Raw genomic sequence first — 23,181 nt, 5'->3', positions numbered from 1 at the left:
GGCCTCCAGACACCGGGTCATCACGTCAAGGGCATCGTTGGGGTGGCCCGGGGTGGATATGTACAGCTGAGTATCATCAGCGTACTGATGGAAATCCACCCCAAAGCCACGAATGATCTCCCCCAGCGGCTTCACATAAATATTGAACAGGAGTGGAGAGAGGACCGACCCTTGTGGCACCCCACAAGTTAGGGGCCTTATGTGCATTTGTGTACATTGAAAATATCATATATTTTATATGCAGCCCAAGATAATGCCCCTTCACTCAGTGCAGCCCAGGCAGCCAAAAGATTGGACACGCCTGCTATAATGTGTACTAACAGGAAGGAAGTTGCAAGTAATTTGACATGGAAAGAAACGCTTCCTGTCTCCTCTTCATGTCAGCAAGGAAAGAGAACAAGTAGATAAGGGTTAAGGAAGGTAGCCATATTCTTAATGCCATTGCTTAGCACCGTGTTCAAATCCATTTTCATCTACACATTTTATTATTAGGAATTTCTTTCTGTCATTAATAAATAGATTATATTGTTAGTGCTAACAAAAGTATTCTAATCTAATAACCAATCCGTTGCTGATAGATAGGAAACATGCTTTGCTAGTAAATCTTTATGGAAAGATATCAGTTAAACTTCAAGAAAATAATTTGGTTTGTGCTATAACTAGATAAAATCTTTATATTATGCAACTAAGTGCCTATAGGTCTTTTAATTTCAGAGCACTTGCATGCAGTTGTAAAAAGAGCAAGGGATTTATAATCCCTTTTCTCTGTCATTTCCCAGATGTAAATGGCCACATTTCCTTGAAGCTCTAATTAATCTAGAAAAAGGTAAATAAAGATATCATTCTTTTGTTGGTAGCAGCTTACATGTGTGATACTAAGGAACTGTGAGGGAAGAAAGCTAAATTAAGCATACTTCGATATAATTTTTCCAGTCAGATTGACTACCCGTATAGTTGCTGGGGAATTTTGTAGAATTTCAGGATATTGTGATCACAGGCTTACTACTTTTATGTCCTGAGAAAAAGAGATTCAAAAACGGATCTGTATTTTTTTCCCTGCATTGAGAAGTGGATCAAAATTTCTGTACCATATTTCCATATCTTCGGTTCCTTCAGTGTACAGCACATTCTTGGTTTTTTACATAACTTTTTTTTTTTCATTTCAAAAGAGCTGAAGTGTTGTGCTGCACAAAAATATACCATATTAATTGTACACCTATTAAAATTAGGTTAAAAGACATAATCCTGGAGATCTCTCATTCTGCTCCAGATAACCAGAGTAGATAGATAACTGCTCATTGAACTAAGCTTAGTAATGCCCACAAAGCAGTGACTTTTCTTTTTGCTAGATTTTGGCAACACATACAAATTGATCTTGCTGCTTACAAAATGTCTTTAATTGTTCCAATTACACCAAACTGCAAGTCTCTACCCTGCTACTAAGCTGTAGAAGAATATATAGAAGGATATGGTGGTGCAATTGCACATGTGTGAATCCTTTTTTTCAAGATTGTTTCAGCAGTAGGCACATATTGAATTACGTGAACGTGTGGGTATGCAGCTGTTATGGAGTGTGGGAGAGATGTCCTTTCTTAGAATGGTTGTCATGCGTAGTCACCAAATAAAAAAAAAGTAAGGAGGCAGTATGGAACTTAGAGAAGCTATGGGAGAGTCCTCAATTGCCCTTAGTTTTGCACAGTATTGCAGATTTTTAAGCAGCCTTATCTTAGAGTTCAAGGCACTAAAAGATTACACAAAGGGCGGCTTTAAGTCCTCACCATCTTACAAAACACATGCTTTTTGCAGGATTTTTAATTAAAGCAGCCAGTTGGTATGCTTGTTTGTTGAAGAAGTTTAGGAATTGTGAATTTGGCTTTTCAGTTATGCTAAATCTTATTTAGTTGCTTTTTTTCGCTGATTTCATGCTTCAGGTAGAGCCGTAGATTCTTTAACTATGACTGTTGAATGCTTGTCTTTTCACCCATCAACCTAGCAGCTTGTCTGCTTATAGACGTGGGTCTGTTGCCTTTCAAAAGACTGGTAAACCTGTATTCCGAATAGTCTTAGCACAGGGGTCCCCAATCCCCGGTCCGTGGACCAGTACTGGGCCATGGCATGCCAGCAACCGGGCCGCACAAACAAGCAAAACCCCATCCTGGGGATGCAGGCAGCACACAATACCACGCACCCACCAGTCGCGGGAAAACCTCTTTCCACAGAACCGGTCCCCGGTGCCCAAAAGCTTGGGGAACTCTGCCTTAGCAGACTTACTAAGATAGAGAATATTACACTGGCAGCTTATATTTGGGGGAAATTTAAAATTGGTAAAGCCTATATCCCAATTTCTTGTTCACGTTCACCCAAGCTCACAACTCAAGTAAGTGAACAGAAATTTTACTTAGATGAAGCCAGGCAATTGTTGCTTTGGCTAATCTCTAGGCTTAATATTATTAATTGTGAATAGGTATTGATGCCATGATTGCTATATTTTGGGGAAATGTTTCCAATTTAGCAATCAAACCAATTCAAAGTTAAGAGTATGCATGAAGGCAAAGTTTCCCAACTTTGACCTTGGCAATTACATCGTGGCTGTTGTGTCCCAAGGGTGCTTTTCAAAAGGCACTGGACTTAGTTTTTTTGAACATTTTTTTGAAAATGTTTTGCTTCTCATCAAAAAAGCTTCTTCAGTTCTGATAACCATGACCTGCATGATTGAGAATCTCCATAAACATGGCTGGTGTGAGTATGAAACTTAAGTCTTCATACTTACTTAGAATATATTTGGGTTAAAACAAACTCAAATCTATGTCCAATTATCCTTATTCTCATGAATGAAGGCAAATATATGTGTCCCAGGATAATGTTGCAGGATTTAATCTGGCTTGGTCCCAAGGACTAGAGATTTTGTCTTCTGAGCTTTCGGACTCGTGCTGGACCCATCTTCAGGTAACTTCTCTCTAGCAGACTGTGTGTTCTGTGTGTGGTATTTACACCGCAGTCAACATTTAAAAAGCGACTTACAACAGGCACTGATGACCAACTCAGATTAGATCCTGCAACATTATCCTCCAGTTTGTAAGACAAAACACCTGGTCTCAGTGACCAATCCAGACTGGATCCTATCCTTATTCTAACGTAGATTCTTTTTTAAATAAATAGTAATGTGGATTCTCCCCCCCGCCCCCAAAAAATGTTGAACAGGACATTTTCCAGTCAATTAAACGTATTTGTGTGAATCCATAGAGTTTTCAGTTTTCATTGAAAACCTTCTGATCAATAGCATATTGGTTAATCCACAAAGAAATCGAAACTGCCAAACAGAATGTTGTTTTAATAACTGAAATTTATTTATGCAGTGGCATTAATCTTACTTCACAAAATGTACTCAGATTTTGTATAGTGAAATGTGCAAAGGCGATTACATCTTATTGGAGGATGTACATTTTTCAAATAGAAACAATTTATGATTATGTGTAAATGTGTTTTCAAACAAACAAAATTATGAAAACCAATTTTTTAAAATAAGCCGTTAAATTGGCAATTCTGAAATGATGACACGATGTTGCACTTTAAATATCATTAAATTATAAATTGTTCTGTTTCTTGGATGCTATGTAACCTGCATATAATGGAATATATTTCTTTCACAAACAGATATTGATTAGTTAGAATGGAAGACAATATATTGAAATGCGGGACTGAGGCAGGGACACCCATAAAACTGTAATCTGGCTATCCAGAGCTCAACTGTTCCCTTTTTCTTTTAGGGGACTTCTACCCCAAAATTCAAAAGCAACATTTTTTTTATAGAAGAGATGTTCTCAAAAATATGTTATTTTTTACTTATATCTTTTTCTTATGCACTTAGGGCAGATTCATTATTGATTTTTATCACTTCCTGTGCATAGTGTTGTGACTCTCCCAAGGCTATGAGTAAACAGACCTAAGCAGTTCCAGCATAGTCAGTTTTGAAATAGATAAGATTGGTTGATCTTTTAAGAATTAATTGAATTCACACTGGGTCATTATGGTGCACATTTTTCACTTTTTTCTTTTAGGCACAGTTTCTGCAAATACTATTTTCATGGGTATACGGATTTCTGTACTGACCATCCCCAATTCATCTTTTCCATTTCTGAATATTGAAATTTCAAAAATGTATTTTTGGTAAATAAATTTCAGTTCGTAATTAAGTCTAAAAATGTAAAATAAAAATAGCACTTGCAATAACACTTAGACTAATATTCCACTTCACAGTGCTTTATAGCTCTCTCTAAGAGGTTTGCAGAGTCAGCATATTGCCCCCAACAATCTGCCCCCTCATTTTATCGACCTTGGAAGGATGGAAGCTGAGTCAACCTTCAGCCAATGAGGATTGAACTGCTAGCAGTCAGCAGAGTTAGCCTGTAATACTGCATTCTAACCACTGGGCCACATAGCTACAGAATTCACACAGAATGAATTTCTAAAATGAAATTTCTACAATTTCTACTTGCTTCTTATTTAGGGCTCCTTATACTCAAGAGACAGTGTGCTATTTTGGTCAGCGGTTCTTCTTTGAAATACTTTTGTATTTGGGGCTCTTATTCACTTTGGCGTCTCTGACTTAGAGCCCCAGAATATCTTTTTGAGTGCGTGAAAAGTGTTTGTGCACCAGGGCTCCAAAGTACCAATTTGTTTGGAAAATAATTAGCTGGCATTGTGCCAAGCAATTTTGCAAAGCAAATAATGTTCTGTAGACAATTTAGTGTGTCTTAACGAATCACGTAAGAGTATTGTATAACTTTGTAAATGAATTTTTGATGAATTTTTAAGACAACGTAAGGAATTCCAGGCCGTACTTTTAAATTAAAATTACGGTTTCAGTGAAAAGGATTATGTATTTCAATTGGGTTAAAATAACTGAAAAGATATCTTATCAAATCTTACCAATAAAAATCTCAAAGGACTTCTAAAAGTCAGTGCAACTCCTTATTTGAAAAGCAATACATTTAAAAATGTTAATCTGACCTACAAAGAAAAATGTGTGATAAAACAGTTTTATATATTTGCTTATATTTACTGTTTATCATAACCATTGTGCTGTAACATTTGATGATTAGTTACAGCACCCTTTCGCAAGCTGGCACTAATTTCACAAAGTTTAGATTACACATTCTTAACTTTCAAAAAATGTATTCTAAACTGTGTGAAATAACTTCCCTAAATAAAGTCACCCTTTTTAATAATAACTATCGAACATTTTATGCAATTGCTAACACGGGGTAGCACTTATTTATATTTTTGCATTTGTTATACATACATGTAATTTTCCTGCCAACGTTCTCTAATATAATAATTGAAAAGCGCAAATAAGGGGGCAGTGGACTAAAGCTTTCCTGAAATATGTTTATACTTCAGTTTTCAGCTTAAAACAGAAAATATTTTTGGCTTCCTGAGCTTCACTCATAACAAGACAGAAATTAATGATATCTTAATAGTAGTTTTATCAGTAGGGTGTCCACAGTATAGCCAGTGAAATCAATTGACATAACTTCATTTCCGGAATTTTTTTTTTAAATCCAAGAAGAAGGAAACAAAAATAGATGCCTTAATTATTCCTTGCCAGTAAAAAAATCTATTTGTTGGTAATTGGCAATTATGAGGAAAAAACCAACTGGCTGGTGTGGTGTTTTGTTTTGTTTTTCCTGGCAAGCAAGGAATAAGACGTTTATGGCATATGAGCGCATGCAATGACATCATTACCCTAGCCTTGCTCAGTAGCGGCATCAGAACACCAGCAGGTAAAGAAAGGGGTTATGCAATGGAGTTATGGTGGGATGAATCTGACAGCATGGCACACGGCAAAACAAATTGAAATATTACTGTATGCTGCACTGCTTCCATGTCTCTCCATTCTTTGTCCTTTTTAAAAAAAGAGAATAGCTCTTAAGACTTTTAAACAGGTAAATTAAATCTAAGGTAACCGGTACTAAACAGGGAAAAAGTAAAAGCAAAAAATGTGAGAAAAGAAAAAAGGTAAAAAAATAGAAAACAAAGAAAAGAGTATAAAGAGGTAACTTTCAGTATTCTTCACAGCAGTTATAAATACAAACATATTTTAACCTCTCTTTTTAAAGTTACCTTATATTATTATTTCTACAATCTAGTTTAATTGCCAAAACCCTAAGTCACAAGGATTTTTTTCATTTTTATGCAAGAAGTCCATAAGAGGCTTCCATTCAACAATAAATGTAGATAATCTCTACATAAAAATGTAGATTTTCTCTAATCAAATAAATTAATTTACCCTTTTCAGCAAAATCTGTCAACTTCACCAACTATTCCTCCTTAGTGGCTGAATCATATATTGAAATAGTGTTCCATAGCTTTTTTTCTAACTGCTTGTCCATTAATCATAAAGGTCTGCCTTCAACTGAATATTTAATATTTAAAATTCTGTGTATCAAAGTATATATTGGGATCCAAAATTTTTTACCTTTTTATCTATTTATCAAGCATGATAAAATGTCCCTTGATGTTGTCCATATTGCCAATATACACTTGAAGAGCATTTATACATTCTAAATTAGGGGTGTTAAACTGCCAGCCCGTGGGCCAGATGCCGAAACCGCCCACCCCATTGCTGCAATGGAAAAAAAAGTTGCAATACATTGCGACACGTGAAGTGACATTGCGAGTTTGACATCCCTGTTCTAGATGATATAATCCTGAATATTTGTTATCAGTTCTTTTTAGCCCTCTCTGCTGCCATTACCAAGTCCAAGGGTTGTATTTGTCTTCTCACTTCCTGGCTTTTAACTTTTTTTTGGTAAAGGGTAAAAAAAAAAAAACCCTGCAGGGGCACAGTAGGATTTGGTACCACCATTAATGTGTGGCATGCCAACTTTCTTGTCCACTTTCACCTTTTTTACTTCCCTAGGAAATTCTAGAGCAATGGTGAGGAATCATGGTCCTTTTATGACTTGTGGACTTCAACTCCCAGAATTCCTGGCTCAGGAATTCTGGGAGTTGAAGTCCACAAGTCATAAAAGAGCCACGGTTCCCTATCCCTGCTTTAGGGCAACTAAGAAGAACAGCCACAGAGAATATGCTGGTCCCAAACAAATTGGGTGTCCTTGTGGTTTAATATAATCCCATTAAGTTCCTATACAAATGGCCAAGGATGTATGATCTGAAAGTAGAGTTACACATGTGTTTTTAGAAGTAGGCAACCTTCTAGTCCAATTATACTGTCATTTGCATGATCAAGGTTTTTTTTTTCATTATGCAGGTTTCTTATGCACGGCCAAGCTCAGCTTCTATTAGAGATGCAAACTTGTACGTCAGCGGTCTCCCCAAAACCATGACTCAGAAAGAACTAGAACAGCTGTTTTCCCAATATGGACGTATTATTACTTCCCGCATTCTTGTTGACCAAGTCACTGGTAAGTAGAAAGCTGCTCTGCTCTGTCTTTCTCAGCCTTCAAAATATTGAACATAAAAAAGTTTATGTGGGGCAGAAAATACAATTTTCTGCTGGAATTGTTCATAAATATGCATGGATAAAAATAACTCCTGGTTTGCAGTCAGGCAAGGCTGAGTCATTTCCACCTTGAAGCTGCATATTTGAAGCCTGTTTCATGCCTTGTAATAAATTTATAGTTGCTGTAATCTCGAGCATTGAATGAAAATATTCCTTATAAAATGCTAAAAAAACTGTGTATATTTTAAAAGAAAAAAAAAAGTAAAGCCTTGTGCTTCTTAGCAGTTTCCTTAAACTAAGAAAATGTGAAATACAAACTCATAATTATTGAGGCTTCAAAACAAACCTTACAATTCACATTTTTTCCATCTTAGGATAATGAGAAAAACAAAACACTGGATTTAAAAAAAGGAAGATTGATTTGATACATAAATATTGAGGAGTTCACTTTTTATTAAATTCAATCTTTGTTCTCCAGTTATTGCCAGCTCAGTGAATACATTGGTTTTGTTATCTTTCTGTATGTGATATAAATGAAGCAATGCAATGCACTGCACTGGGCAGATTATACTATTGAACATACTCCCTACAAGAATTTGAGTGCTTTATTTTCATAGATATTAGAAAATATTAGGAAAATATTCATTAGGCTTGTGTACGCACTTACATTTTAACAACCTGACTGGGTTCCTTCAAAAGTTTGAAGTAAGTTTCAAGCAAAAAAAAAGGGTACATTTATGACTTGTTTTAATAAAATAAGGAGATTTTAAAATAACACTTGGGTCCCATTTAGTGCAAAAATAGCATGCGACATTTTGTTTCCCACAAGAATGATGAAACGAATCTGCTTCTCAAAAAACAAGGTTTTCTAATATTGTATAATTAGATTTTTATTTTAATATTTATTTTTCTTTTTGGCATTGAATTGATAGAGTTACATCAACCACTGGGTGTTTTTTTTAAACAGCTTTTGAATTGTGAAAAGTACTATGTGCTGCTTGCATGTATGCCTATTGGATTTTTCAAAGTCTTATGCATCAAGACACTCACTTAAATTCTCCCTTAAAACCAACCTAAGCAAAATTTATCCTAGTTGCAAACCTGAGCATATATCGCCAAATATTTTTCAAATGTAAAGTTATAACCAAAGGACCTTCAAGAGTTTCTAGAGATAAAATTCAGTTTGTTTATAACATACAATGTATGTAACTAAAAATGATAGTTAAGAAAATTGAGCTATACAGATAGTTTTTTAAAAAAGGAAATTTAGATGAAAAGCTAAAATTTGAAATACAATAATTTTGGAGTTCAGATTTGCAATCTGGAATTTCTGGAACACGTGAGTTAATGTGGTATTTACTGGAATTGTACCACCATGCTTTTAAGCAAACTTGCTTAAGCAAATGGAAAATTATTAAATTTGTGGAGAGTATACCTATCAACTATATTTTTAAATTTCAAATCGAATTCTGCTCCCACTAAAAATACCTGTGTTCCAATGGCAGATGTTCAGGTTCAGATAAGTAATTTTTGGTGCTTTCTAAACTTGTTTTCTTGCAGATGTTTCATTAGTCAAACTAGGTAACATTGTCAGATGATGAGCACTGATGATGTTACTTAGTTTGGGTAATGAAATGTCTGCAAGAAAACAACCAACCTCAAAATGCATCAACCCTGAGCTACAAATATTCTTTTCTATAGATTCAGATAAGTATTTTCTTAAACCTGCCTCATATATTAGAAGTTGAATTTGTGAGCTTCCCTTGTAAGGAATAGATTTTACCAAGAGCCGAGAGAATGATAATGCATTTATATATATATTACTGTCTCCTGCTTATATCTTATTATTTCTTTCTTAGTCATCACTGTTGATAGAAAGAAGTGATTAATGGATCACAAGTTGCTGCAACCAAGATTTCAGAACTATTTATCTGAACTTAAATGAGCTGCCTCTTTAAAGACAAAACATCTCCAAACTTTTGAAGCTCTGGGGAAAGAAATGACATTTTTAGAAAAAAATATTTTTTGCAAAATATAGTGTAGTAAATATTTCTCTATTAAATGTAGCAGTATAAATTCTGTCATAATACAAAATTGCTATTTGATATAATTCATAAATAAATAGAATAATGCCTTTTAGCTATCTAACCACACAATTCTATGTAAATCCTAATGAATTCGGTGGAATTGATCCCTGGTAAATATACATAGAATTGTAGCTTCACAAAGAATTAATTTTTTTTTGCTACAATTTTGTGTGTAATGTGTGGGAATAAGTCTCACTGAACACAGCAGGAGCTTCTTTTTCTAAGTCAGGAAGTCTAGGATTGCTGTGCTGGGTTTCTCGGAGGCTGTCTTCATCATAATCACTTTAAGGGAGAGATGAAAAGGTCTGTTACTAGATCAAAACACCATCTAATAAAGGATAGTTTCCTCTAATAACACCAGATTAGATCAGAAGTTAGCAGAACAAAGCAAATAGCACTTTACAAGCAACAAGAAAAGAAAAAGCCACATATCCTCCTTGTATGGAAAAAAGTGGGTCTATCCGTTTTGCCTTGCTCCCTTCTTGTATTCCAAATTAAACATCCAAACCTTCATATTCCTTGACTAAGAAAAATAAAAAGAGAAATTTGGCTGTTTGGAGATTGCAGGCTTCTGAGGATAGTATCTGTTTACCTTGAAAATAAAGGTGTTTTGCTGTAGGAGACAGGCTGGCAGAAGTATGTGGTGATAGCATAAGACAGATTGTTATAGGTAGTTGTTATAAGGTTAATTGTTAAAAGTCTACTTTAAAGTGGTCATCAAAATAGATATTTTCTCCTCCCCCCCCCCTTAGATGTTTAAATATTTTCTCTGTCTTTCCCCTGGTAATAATAGCAATAACTATAAAGTAAATATCCCATAAGCTTTCCAGGACTGACAATTGTATTATTTTAAATACACCTATAGTTACACTTTTGATTATGTATGTGTGTATTTATTTACTGCATTTCAGTTCTCTCACTTCAGGTTTATTGCTGGTTTGGGAGAAGTTGCCATTTTACAGCATAGATGCAAATCAACAATATATCTAGATGTCTTGGTTTTCAATACGTTGAACTTCATTTCCATAGGCTTTTTATCTGGATCAATATTTGGTACAAGTGCATGTATATAGGGGTTTTTTTTTTAATTACATGGTACCCAGGTTTTTTTTTCCTGAGAACTCAATAAGTATGTCAGGGAATTTTCCTTAAATTAGAATTCCTTCTAAAGCATAGCTACACAGAGTAAGAGGAGAGAAGAGGAGAGGAGAGGATAAGATAGGATAAGGTAAGGTAAGGTAAGATAAGATAAGATAAGATAAGATAAGATAACCTTTATTGTCATTTAAAATTAAATTTAGTTGCTTGCTCTCAAAAGTGTACACATACATAACACACATTTAAACATGCTATATACAACATATACAACATGAACATATAGTTCAACACACTGTTCTGTGTGTCTCCATATAGTTGTTTGCAACAACATTAATTTTCCTGATGGATTTTTTTTCTGTAGTAAAACGTCTTGTGCAAATTGAATGGCAAAATAGAAATGTCTCATCCTGCTGTCTGCTACAAGAATTCCCTTCTACTGGTTGGGTTAAAGCTTCCTGGGTCAGAGAACTTTTCATCCATACTCTTGGATGGGAGTAGCATTTCCCAATCAAGGACGGTGTCTGAGGGTCCTAGTGGAACTCGCAGCTCCTGCTCCTGGCATCTGTAGCCAAGGGAGCCTTTGTTTATCTCCATATGGTGCACTAATTCAGGAGGTTTTTCATTTGGTCACTCAAACTCTAGTCACCCCAGGGCTTGAGTTGCAGTGCACTCTGCATGGGCTACCCTTGAAAACCACTTGGAAGTTTCAACCACAGAATGCAGTGATGTGTGAAGTGATGCCTCAGTATGCTTATAGGATATATCTATTCCATGAGCTGCACTGGTTACCAGTGTGTTTCTAGCTGCAATTAAAGGTATCAGTTATTTACCTATAAAGCCCTTTATGGCATATAGCCAGGTGTATTTAAGGGACTGCCTACTCTCATGGTTTCTGTATGGCTGGTACATGCTGGCAGAGTTGGCATGAACTGGATCACTTCAATTAAACAATGTCAGCTATTGAGACTCAGGAAGCCACCTTCTCTGTTGTAGGAGCCATTCTTTGGAATGATATTCCCCTGAAATCTTGGGCTCCAAGCCTGTTCGCATTCCATAAAGCCTTGCAGTCCTGGTTGTTCCATAAAGCCTTGCAGTCCCTTGTTATTTTTATTTGTCTGTATTTTGTGTCTGGATGCCATCTTCTTTTTGGTTTGCATTGGTTGGTTTTCATGTAGTTATTTGTGAACTTAACTAAAGTTATTTGGACTCAGGCAGTCTAAATTAAAATAAATAACTTAATGTGAATATGTCATATTACACTAAACCCTGACCCATGTTTATTACCAGATTTAATATTAACAAATAAATATTATATTTGTTACAGCGGTAGTATAGATGTTTCTGTGCTGTTTCAATTAGGCAATTCTAGGCAGCTTGTAATAAATAATTAAAAATTGTCAAAAAATAGTAAAGAACAATAGGAACTATCAGCATAAATTCAATTTAATGGTAATTATTAAAATATATAGCATTATGTAATACCAAACAGCCAGATTCATTCCGATTCAGATGTATCACCCATTGTTGTCATAATCATCAAATGCACGTGTAAGAAGTCATTATTTTTAAAATAATAATAATAATAATAATAATAATAATAATAATAATAATAATAATAATAATAATAATAATAATAATAATAATAAAGTTGGAAGGGACCTTGGAGGTCATGGGAGGGCATAACAAAGGTTTTGCCTGTATTTTGATGCCTTGTTTCACTCTGCTGTATCTCTTATAAATAGATGTGGTTTCACCTACCTGTTGGTTCCCATCTCTTGTGTTCCTCCTCGTTCGCAAATGCTTTATATCTTATATTGTTTCTTATAAAAATCCACTTCGGTTGTCGAATCTGGTTTATTTTTTGTGCTTTGCTTTCTATGATTCTGTTGGCTTACTTATACCTGAAAAGAAAAAAAAAACCTAGAGATCTTTTAAGGAGGAGGCTATTATAATGCTTAGAAGTAATTGCTGGATTCATTTCTGCTTTTTTTCAGGAGTTTCAAGGGGTGTGGGGTTTATCCGGTTTGACAAGCGGATTGAAGCTGAAGAAGCCATCAAGGGTTTGAATGGGCAGAAACCTCCAGGGGCCACGGAACCCATCACCGTAAAGTTTGCCAACAATCCAAGCCAAAAAACAAATCAGGCCATCCTCTCCCAGCTGTACCAGTCTCCAAATAGGAGGTATCCAGGACCCCTCGCTCAGCAGGCTCAACGTTTTAGGTATGTGGAACTGTACGTTGTTTCTTATGTCAACCAGTCTGAATTTTCTTTTCAACCAGTATCTCTGGAGAAATATATTTTCCTCACATGAAAACTGTTGGGTTGTTAAATTTAATATCTGACAGACACAGCAGAAAATACTTTGAGGTACTGCCATCTGTTGGTAGCTATAAAAAGAAGAGAGTTTTATGTAGGTAGGTAGTAATATTTAACTGGAAAGTATCTGTTGTTCAGTTTGCAAGATGGTTTTAGGGATATTTGTTAAACTGTTAGAATAAGACATTTCTATAAAGTAGAAAAGCCGTCTAAATCCTGTTTCTGTATCAAGTCTTCTTTGAAAGAAATCTTTTTTTCTGTGCTAGAGTCTCTGTAATTACTCTGCATCCTTTTTGGAATGGGGAGAAATGGATTTTTTTTCCCCCACTAGTTTCCCCTTATTTTGTATGGATCTCTCTTCTGATGACACAGACACAGTGCTATCAGCCATACGTTTTTCTCTGTGATATTTTAGTGTGCTAAAAACGACAGATGGCGTGAATTGAAACAAATACTGTATTAATCTACATTCACTAACTGCTCGGGGCTTTTATTTTAATGTTGTTTTATGAAAGATTTGTGTGTGAGAGAGGGGGAGATCAAGAGAGGGGATAAACAGGCTTATATTGAACTTGATGCTAGTTTCCTACCGGAATGTAAGAGAGAGAGAGATTAGTTGTGCTTATCAAGTAGCAGAAAGCTCAGATAAACTTTATTTTAAAGAAACCTTGGGACTTTAATGTAAAAAAAAATGTGCTTATTTAATTAAACATCTGGCCAATGGCAATCTCACCGAAACAATTTAATCCAAACAGCTTCTTTGCATGTTGGGCTATTAAATTTGTTCACCCAGAAAAACATCCATTCTAGCGAACCCTTCTGTTGGAGCAGGGGAGAAAAAAAAAACCCCTCAAATGTTTTTATTCAGTATTCAGTGGATTTCTGGAGTATTCAGTTTCTGCTCTGTTTTTGTTGTTCAAAGGATATATATTCTGTGAAGCCGCTGAATATTGAATAAAAGTAGACTTGCCCTTTCTCCATAGGCAGACTGCCTGCTCCAGAACTGAGTGCCAGGGCAGAGTTAGAAATGGTCAGAAGAAGAATTCCAGATTGCCTCGTGCCTGAAGTAAGGCCACTGGGGAATTGTTGCTGCACTGACATGAAAAAAAGAGGTAAATGAACTTTTGCAGAAATAGCTGGTGCCAGGGTTGGGGCACGCAATCTCCAGTGGCCTTAAAAAAACCTGACTAGATCTTTCTCACAATGCCATGGGCCAGCTTATCGTCTAAAGGATGTTCATTATATCAGCAGTGGTGGTAGATGACTCTGAAGGGGATTAGGCCCTGAATGCTGGAATGTGTGTACAGGTTTGGAAATGGAGGAACGAATCCCAAGGTTGCCATTCATTTTTGCCCATGTCTTTCCATTCCATAAAAATAAACTGAAATGCATTTCTTTTCATTTTCTTCTTAAAACAGCACATTAAATCATGTTGTCCAGAGCAATTTTAACATCGGGCGTTAAGGATTGCTTGAGTTTTTAATCTGTTCTGCTGTGGTGTTTTGTGAAATAAAAGGGCCATGTATTCCAAATGTGAACAGTGTTGCTTGCTCAGTTGATATCATCTTAGGAATTGCTCAGGTTCCTCCGTGAAATTTAGAAAGGCATAGTTGCACACACAAAATGTAGAAGAGTGTGTGTGTTTATGTGTTTGTATAGGTTTTAAAGACCTTACCTTTGCAGTTGTCTTTGATGAGTATCTGATACTTTGATTCAGTGCTAGTATACTAATGCAAGTACATTATGTTTGCCATTGCTGTATTCCTACTATTGTTGTTAGTTAAAGTGTTTTAAAAGCAATTAAAGAAAGCTTGTAGGCTTCAGAGGCTGGGAAAGTATATGCATACCTTGAAAATCTCTTTTTCTTTGGCACAGGCTCTGATAAGCACCAAACTTTAAGCAGAATCTCACATAAAATAGCAACTCTAGCTTGAGCCCACAACTGTTGTTAGGAGATTGTATTCTTAATGCCATTCTCAAAATTAAAGTCTGGCTCTTCAGAACACTCCAAAGTGTCTCCACAAGTCGTAAGTTACTGCAAAGGTTTTGCAGGTAGTCCTCGACTTATGAACACAATTGAGCACAAAATTTCTGGTGCTAGGTGAGACAATGGTTAAATGACCTTTCCTGCCACAATTGTTAAGTGAATCCTGCAATTGTTAACTTAGTAAAACAGTTGTTAAATGAATCTAACTTCCAAATTGACTGTGCTTGTAAGGAGGTTACAAAAGGTGACCCTGGGACATTGCAACTCTCATAAATATGAGTCAGTGGCCAACTGTCTGAATTTTGATCATGTGACCATGGGAATGCGGCAAAGATCATAAGTGTGAAAAACGGTTGTGTCTTTTTTTTTCAGCGCTGTTGTAACTTCAAACAGTCACTAAACAAACTGGTCAGTCAACGGCTACCTGTACACACAAGATTAAATGTGTTGATTTGGATATTTTTTTCAGAAAACAGTCTTCAGTGATGAATTGCACCATAAAGCCACTCATAGGAGTGAATATATCTTTGAATACTTATTTCAATTAAACTTTCTATGATTTAATTCAATTTCACTTTCCCAAGTAATATAAAACCATACAGAAGGTGAAATTTTCAAGTCTTGTATTGAAGTGAGACGGCTGAGCAAAGAATATGAGTTTTTCTGTCTCTGTTCCCTGAAGGATAGTCATCCCAGTGTATGCTGCTTGATAATGCAGAGAAAATTTCTCAAAGTTTGAAGCTTGGAAGTATGCTTCATCTTTTCGTTAGAGGTGTGTGAATTGTACTAGAGGCTTTAAATGGATAGCCTTCTTACTAAAATATATATATATATTTCATCCCAAAATTGCCGTGGTGGTGCAGTGGTTAGAACCCAGTACTGCAGGCTACTTCGGCTGACTGCTGGCTGCCAGCAGTTTGGCAGTTCGATTCTCACTGGCTCAAGGTTGACTCAGCCTTCCATCCTTCTGAGATCGGTAAAATGAGGACCCAGTTTGTTGAGGGCAATATGCTGACTCTGTAAACTGCTTAGAGAGGGCTGTAAAGCTCTATATAAATCTAAGTGCTATTGCTATTTCAGACTTTGGGCCTTCTAGGTCTTCCACCAGCATGGCGAGGACAATCACTAAAATGCTTGATAGAATATGTTGTTCTATGCTGCTTACTTGGTCTCTTCTAGTAAAGGAAAATGATTCCTTGGAGAGGATTCCTATCGAGAGTGTTGATAGTTTAATAAAGCTGTGGTTCAGGTTAGCTTTGGCAGGAGAGCTAACCTTTTTTGTGGGCAGAGATGTTTTTTGGGAAATTACTATTGAGAATGACAATGAACAGGGGAGCAATAATGCAAGGAAGTCAGAGGGCACAGCGCTGAAATTTGTTATTCTTTTGTTATTCCCCCTACTTTGGGAGTATTTTCCAGTGTTTCATTACTGGAGCTTTATATTACATTTATTTTATTTCCTGACAAAAAGACAAGGAAATTTCATCACTTTTTGGGGGGGGGGGTCAGAATGTTAAGCTCCTTCTAGGGAATTTAAGAGAAGGAGCAGAGCTAGTCCTGAATCCAGTCCTGTGAAAAGCTCATTCTGAGTTACAGAAACCAATAATATTAAATCAGAGGTTTTAACTCATGCCATTGCATATCTATCTGCAGCTGCATAAAGATGCCGAAATGTCAGCTAATCTTAGCAGGCTAATTATGTGCAACAACCAAAGCAGCATTTTAATGTCTGACTAGATTCCACTTCTAAACATATGACATTGAAAAATGCTATTGTTTTCATGTTCCTTATTTCACATTGGGAAACAAATTAATATATACACTTGTACAAACATAATTTTTTAAAAAAAAAAATCTGTACATTTTCCTGCCTGGATCTGATTTGGAAATGCAGGAGCAACTGAAACCTGCAAGTCAGTCTGTGATTTTTTAATGGAGCTACCATTATACGTATTTTTTTAAAAAAATGTTAATTCATATTTCATCTGTGCTGGTTTGCTGTTCAGTCACTACTACTTGCTTAACATCCCGGATATAGAGATGGTTGGATTCAAATTATTGGCCACTGTTATTCACAATCAAAGATAGATAGATGGAGACTGTTTTAATGGCAACTTCTATACAATTCTTAACTACTTGGTAATGGAAGTAAATTGACAGTTTTGTTAGAAGCTGTATATTTTACAATAAAGCTCATGAAAGTGGAAGTAATTAAATGGAAGCAGTGCTATTGTTAAAGCAAAATAATGCTCTATCCTCACTAAAATAGTGTAAGAGGTAAAGACTTGGTCTTAAAAGAATTACAATACAGTAATTCAAAAGAGTATTCCATCTTCCCATTCTTTATTCTCTAGACTCTAGAGGAATCTAAATGTGTGATATTTTGTATTCAACTTGTTGAAAGACTTGAGTTCACATGCCAACAATCCCAGGTGAAATTGGTAATTATTAGAATTTACATTAAAACCATAAATATTGCCAGTTATCTGATTGTTATAATTTGCATCTTTGACCCTAAACTGGTAAAATACATATTTCTGGTGCATTCAATAAATAATTTGAGTATCATCTTATGGACATTTTTTGAGCTGGTTTATGTGCAAGTATTATCTGAAACATGAATTTTCAAATAAACCTATCTATTTACAACGTGGTTTGGAAATCTGTAAAACACACAGGCCATTAATGAATATCAGTACTTCTCACACATTTTTCAATCAACTCTAAAAAAGAAAAGAAACTGTCTCCATCATCAGTGGCCTTCTCTCCCTTTCATGCAATTGTTAATTCATAATTAACAACGTATTTTAGTTTTAGGGAATGGAAGACTTTTAATGACCGACCAAAATAACCTGTTATAAAAATAAGACAGTGTTTTATTGGGCTCTACATTTGCCTCTAATTAAGTAAAATAAATCATACCTAATTATCAATATCTGAAGATTGCAGAAGTTATACCCAAATTTGGAATTTGTTATTAGGAGGTTTAACTGCAAAAATCATGTCATATATGGTTGACTGAAAAGTAAGCTAAAATATTCCATATTTGTTTCTCCCCATTATTCTTTAAACAAAGGAAATTTTGGTTTGTGTCAGTGATCAGTTGATAAATAATATGGAACAATCTTAATATTAGATTATCTCTTCCTCCCCGTCCCCCCGTCCCCAGTCAAAATGATTTTAAATCATTTTACATCTCTTAGATATGTGAATTCTTTTCTGGAATGGTGAAGGTGGTGATGACCACATGGTAAGCATAGCTTGGGGTGGAATAATGCCATATCAAGATATTTGAGGTCTTGATACAATTTCTTTATCATTTGGAAGACTGTAGCCAGAAATAAAAATGAAGATAAGATTCCTAAATGAGGAGAATTGTTTGAATGTACCTACCATATTTTTTTAATATCCAATATTCTAGGAATTTCAAGTCACCACATTTTATGTCACAGCTAAAGCTGTTCTAGTTTTGAAAGCAATGACTCAGCATCCGTGTGAGTGTTCATGAAGAAAAGGTTTCGGTTTATATAATAAAACTTTTGGCATTGCCCACTCGATTATCGTAAACTAGATTGCTTACTTATGCTTCTGAGTCTCAGAATCAGGATACTGACAGATCGTTGAACTGCAGTATTTCCTTCTGATGTAAACCCCCCCCCCCCAATAAGGGTGTTTTAAAGGACAATAACAGTTGAAGCATACAAAGTTTAGACAAAAGAAAAATTAGCAGCAACTTTAAATATAACAGCCCACAGTCTACTCCAGGGGTTCCCAACTGGGGCTGATCCCAACGCCCTGGAGGTGCAAGATAATATTCCAGGGGGTGCGAAAACTTGGGTTTTCAAAATTATAGTGTATGTGCATAATTCATTGCCGTTATGTCGAACTTTTGTAAGGGGTGCGAGAATATATCAGAAGCGTTCTAGGGGTCCAGGGTATAGAAAAGGTTGGGAGCTGCTGGTCTAGTCTAACCAAGCACTGCAACTCCAGATGCTCTTTTCATTCCAAAAGGCTGCATATATTTGCATTCTCTTGTAAGTTGCACATTGTAGTTTTTTCTGGAAGTGGGGAAAATACTGAACCGGGGACACATCTAAAATATCTCTTGATGTTAATTTAAAAGAAAATATGGGAGCCAGTTTTGCAATGCATATGCATATGTTCTCCTCTTCTCATAAAGACAATCACCTTAATTAACTGAGGAATATAGTTAATATTATAAAAGTTAATGTCATAGAATATAGTTAATATTATAGCCTGACTTGCTTTGATTTCTCAGCAATTATTTAAATCCAGCATTACCTTAAGCATCATTTGCATTACATTGGAGCAAACAACTAACGACTTGGTTTGTAAGAAGCTCATACTTTGTGATGAATCAAAGGTTAAGACTTAAAAAAAAAGAAAATTGGGATTCCTTTGTTCCTTTATGCTGAAATGATAGATTTCTAACATAGCTGCAGTTTCTGGCAGTTAGCATTTAACCAAGGCTAAATCTTAACATCTTAAAATGTACAGAGCATCAAGATAAGTTTGTAATCATACAATCATAATCTAAAAGCTGGACAAATAAAATTGCTAGTAGAATTTCTGCAGAATAATGTCTCTTGCACACACAGACATACTTTTCATTCATTCATCCCAATGAGTTTTCAGAGAAAGGCATGAAAATATTGACAAAATTGTTTAGTCTTTGATGCTCATATATTCCTAAAAGGATCACTATATTAAATATAGCATCTGAACTATGTTAATGTGTATATAGTATCACTTCAGACATGCCTAATGGCCTTGCTCATCCAGAATTAAAAGGCTGAGCCTGAGTGCCTTTTTTTACATAATTATCTAATGTCAACTGAAGTGAAGCTGTATTTATGAGAATTTGTGGGCAGTATCTCTTCAGCAAAATTCAAGCAATGCCAGTGGATTATCATTGCACAACTACAATTTTGCATACACAGTATAGTTCAGAAAATCTAGCAACATAACATAAAGTAAAATATTGAAAAGCTAAATAAACCTTTGCTAAATGTGTTTTGCAGGTTGGACAATCTGCTCAATATGGCTTACGGAGTAAAGAGGTAATGACAAATTGTGTTAGATACATAATTAACTTTACTAATAACTTATTGTTTGAACTAAAAGTATTGGTTCTTCATGTATTCGATTTAACTTGAGTGATTTTTGCATGTACAGAGGTTAAACAATGATTCATTTCCATTTATCACTTCCTTTATCAGCTTTCTAGCCTTGTTTAGGGCATCCAGTTACCTGCCATTTAAATGATTTATTTTGGAATCCTTTGTATTTATCTTTCACTTTGAAAGAATTCAGAGGTCTTATATACTTAAAGGACCTTTTAACAATTAAGAGGCCACCACCAGTTTTTGTTTTTTGTTTTGTCACCTTCTTTCTGTACAACAAGCAGATACAGATATGGAGCAACATTAAAGATACCATATCAAGTATGTTGAATTACCTAAAAAAGTTAATTTATTTATTTCTCTTAACAAATTTATATAGCCACCCACCAAAAGCTAGATGTAATATCATAAATCTTGAAGCTATTTTTTTTCCTGTTGAACAAATCCTGTTGAATTTCTGTTCAGTTGTGTTAAATAATTTGCTAAATGCAATGTTGAGCATGGTGAAGCAACACGATAAAGACTGAATATGAACAATTGAAGGCAACAATGTGCTTTTTACTTTTTTACCATTGTTAATATAATTGTCCTTTGGAAAAAAAATATTTTACACAAAGATGACTTAGTATTTTACTAAGTTTTTTTTAAAAAGGAACTAAACAAAGGATTCCTGAAATTGAATATACTAGCACTATAAGCAAAAATCTGACTGTTCCTTTCTCTTTTTAAAAGAAGACAATACTAGCCAGTCCTTAGTGAAAACAATAGAGATTTCTGTCTGGTTCTGTCTAAAACAGGGGTCTTCAAACTTGGCCCTTTTATGACTTGTGACTTCAATTCCTAGAATTCCTCAGCCAGGCACACTGTTTGAAGACCCCTCATCTAAAAGCACAACATGAATTTTTAGTAGATGGATTCTTTCAACAGAGCCTCTGCAGCCCATGCTCTGGAGAACTGGGATTTGGAACCATCTTGGGGGGTGGGAGAAATCCACTCATCTGGTAATAGATCTAGAGTTTTGAACAAAGCTAGTTGTTAAAATCAAACCACTTGGCTTTTATATAATCTTTTTGTTTGCATTATGCCCAACGCACAAAAAGCAAATTCTCAAGATCCTTGGTTAACCACATTCCAAACGTGGCAATCACAAATATTCCTTAGACTTTCGCATAGCAGACTATAATTTGTTTTTCTGTCAGGGTTGAAAGTAATTGAATTAGTCAGCTTGCCCCCAGCCCAGGCAGAAAGCAGAATAATCTGACTTGAGAAAGACTTACTACAGGGCATCGTGAGAACTATATTTTATTGTTCACAGTAAATTAGTATTTTCTTCAAGTCGCATAAGTGGCACATACCTTTGGTCAAATGACACTATAACATTAATCAAGTGCTTTTTTAAAAAACAAAAAATATTTTTATCCTGCCTTCATTTCTTCATAAATAACTCAAGGTAGCAAACAGACTTAATAATCCTTCTTCCTCCTGTTTTCCCCACAACTGCCCTCTGAGGTGGGTTGGGCTGAAGGAGACTCGCCCAAAGTCACTCACCTGGCTTTCATGTCTAAGGCAGAACTAGAACTCGGAGTCTCTTGGTTTCTAGGTCAGCATCTTAACCACTACGCCAGACTGCCTTTGTATATGTCTGTAAAGAATGTAACAAAAAAGCACACTTAAAGGAAGAAACAATTGATCCACAAGATGTAGGCAGAAAGGCACTTGATTTAAGTTTCTTAAAGCATGTTGATATATAAAAATAGGTTTCATTCTAATCTTGAAAAAGTTTTTTTCTAAAAAAAGTATTTTGTCTCTCTTTTTTTTTTTTTTACCTTTTTACATTGATTAGCAGGTTTTCTCCAATGACCATTGACGGAATGACCAGTTTGGCTGGGATCAATATCCCAGGACATGCGGGAACCGGATGGTGCATTTTTGTGTACAATTTAGCTCCTGATGCAGATGAGAGCATCCTGTGGCAAATGTTCGGACCCTTCGGAGCCGTGACAAATGTGAAGGTTATCCGCGACTTCAACACAAACAAGTGCAAAGGTTTTGGATTTGTGACTATGACAAACTATGACGAAGCCGCCATGGCAATAGCCAGCCTGAATGGATACCGCCTTGGAGACAGAGTCTTGCAGGTTTCCTTTAAAACAAACAAAACGCACAAAGCCTAATGAGGTGTCCTCAGCCCAATTTATATTTGAAAACTATTCGACAAAGGCAAGTTAAAAGAAACTTTATACATTAGTAAATGTCTTTGTAAGTCAGTGTTGAGATGGGGGAATAACAGACTAGCATCCTAAGAAATATTGCAAGATTTTTTATTGCTAGTATTTGAATTAAACTTCTTAAATATCTTATGTTTGAATATGGACAAGAGGTACAGGGTTTTTACCTGTCACAATGCATTCTATTACCTTCTTTGAAGAAGGTGGACCTTTTAAAAAATGTTTGAGCTGAGGGAAGAAATTTTCTTTTACACGACTGCCTTGAACCTGTGAGTAGATATTGAGGCTTTGTGTTAAAATTCCTGAGTTAGTTAACCTTATGTTGTGTTTGAGTTACACTTTAATGCCTTGCTGTTTAGTCTGTTCAAGAAGTGTTTTGAAGTTTACATTTTTATTTATAAAGTTTAAGAATATTTATTTTGTAATTATGATTTGGGTTGGGGAAGGGGGGGGTGCATTATAAAAGCCTATTGTAAGATTAATGGAGAACTTTTCGTAAAGCTGTACCTTGCCAAAGAGATAAGAGCCTCTTTGATGTGGGTTTAAAAAAAAACAAAGCATCTATTTTTATAAAAAAGAGAAAATTTGGAGAAACTTTTTACAGGTCCTGGAACAAATATTTTGACTTGAATACTTTGAGAAATCTCTTCATATGACACCTAGTGAGCTTTTAAAACTTACCAGGATATTTGCAGTGGTTGGGGGAAAAACACTTTAGAGCGATTTATGATGTAGAAATTCTTTAAGAGATCTTTGTTACTCAAGAAATGGAATCACTGGGAGAAAGCACTGCTGGTTTTGGTTTTGTAATCGTTGGTGCAATCTCTGAACATCCTGGTTACTATGTGATAGATGG

At 35.5% G+C, this 23,181-nt stretch overlaps 1 protein-coding gene across 9 annotated transcripts in view; it reads left to right on the top strand.

Annotated features, from left to right (window-relative positions):
- The window catches only part of ELAVL2 (ELAV like RNA binding protein 2), a 79,884-nt gene extending 57,613 nt beyond the window's left edge, over nucleotides 1–22,271 (top strand). For 3 of the 9 annotated variants that reach the window (XM_015816824.1, XM_029284304.1, XM_015816822.1), the window contains exons 4-7: nucleotides 7,274–7,427; nucleotides 12,645–12,870; nucleotides 19,996–20,034; nucleotides 21,944–22,271. In XM_015816824.1, coding sequence (XP_015672310.1) covers nucleotides 7,274–7,427; nucleotides 12,645–12,870; nucleotides 19,996–20,034; nucleotides 21,944–22,271 — 747 coding nt within the window. Of the gene's footprint in view, nucleotides 1–7,273; nucleotides 7,428–12,644; nucleotides 12,871–19,995; nucleotides 20,035–20,419; nucleotides 20,441–21,922 lie in introns of all 9 variants that reach the window. The other 6 variants (XM_029284303.1, XM_015816821.1, XM_015816825.2 and 3 more) reach the window with 5 other exon arrangements.
- The last annotated feature ends 910 nt before the right edge of the window (nucleotides 22,272–23,181 follow it).

This window comes from Protobothrops mucrosquamatus, unplaced genomic scaffold, assembly GCF_001527695.2.
Source record: "Protobothrops mucrosquamatus isolate PMUCROS unplaced genomic scaffold, P.Mucros_1.0 scaffold505, whole genome shotgun sequence".
NCBI lineage: Eukaryota > Metazoa > Chordata > Lepidosauria > Squamata > Viperidae > Protobothrops > Protobothrops mucrosquamatus.
This window is presented reverse-complemented; position numbering and strand designations above follow the sequence as displayed.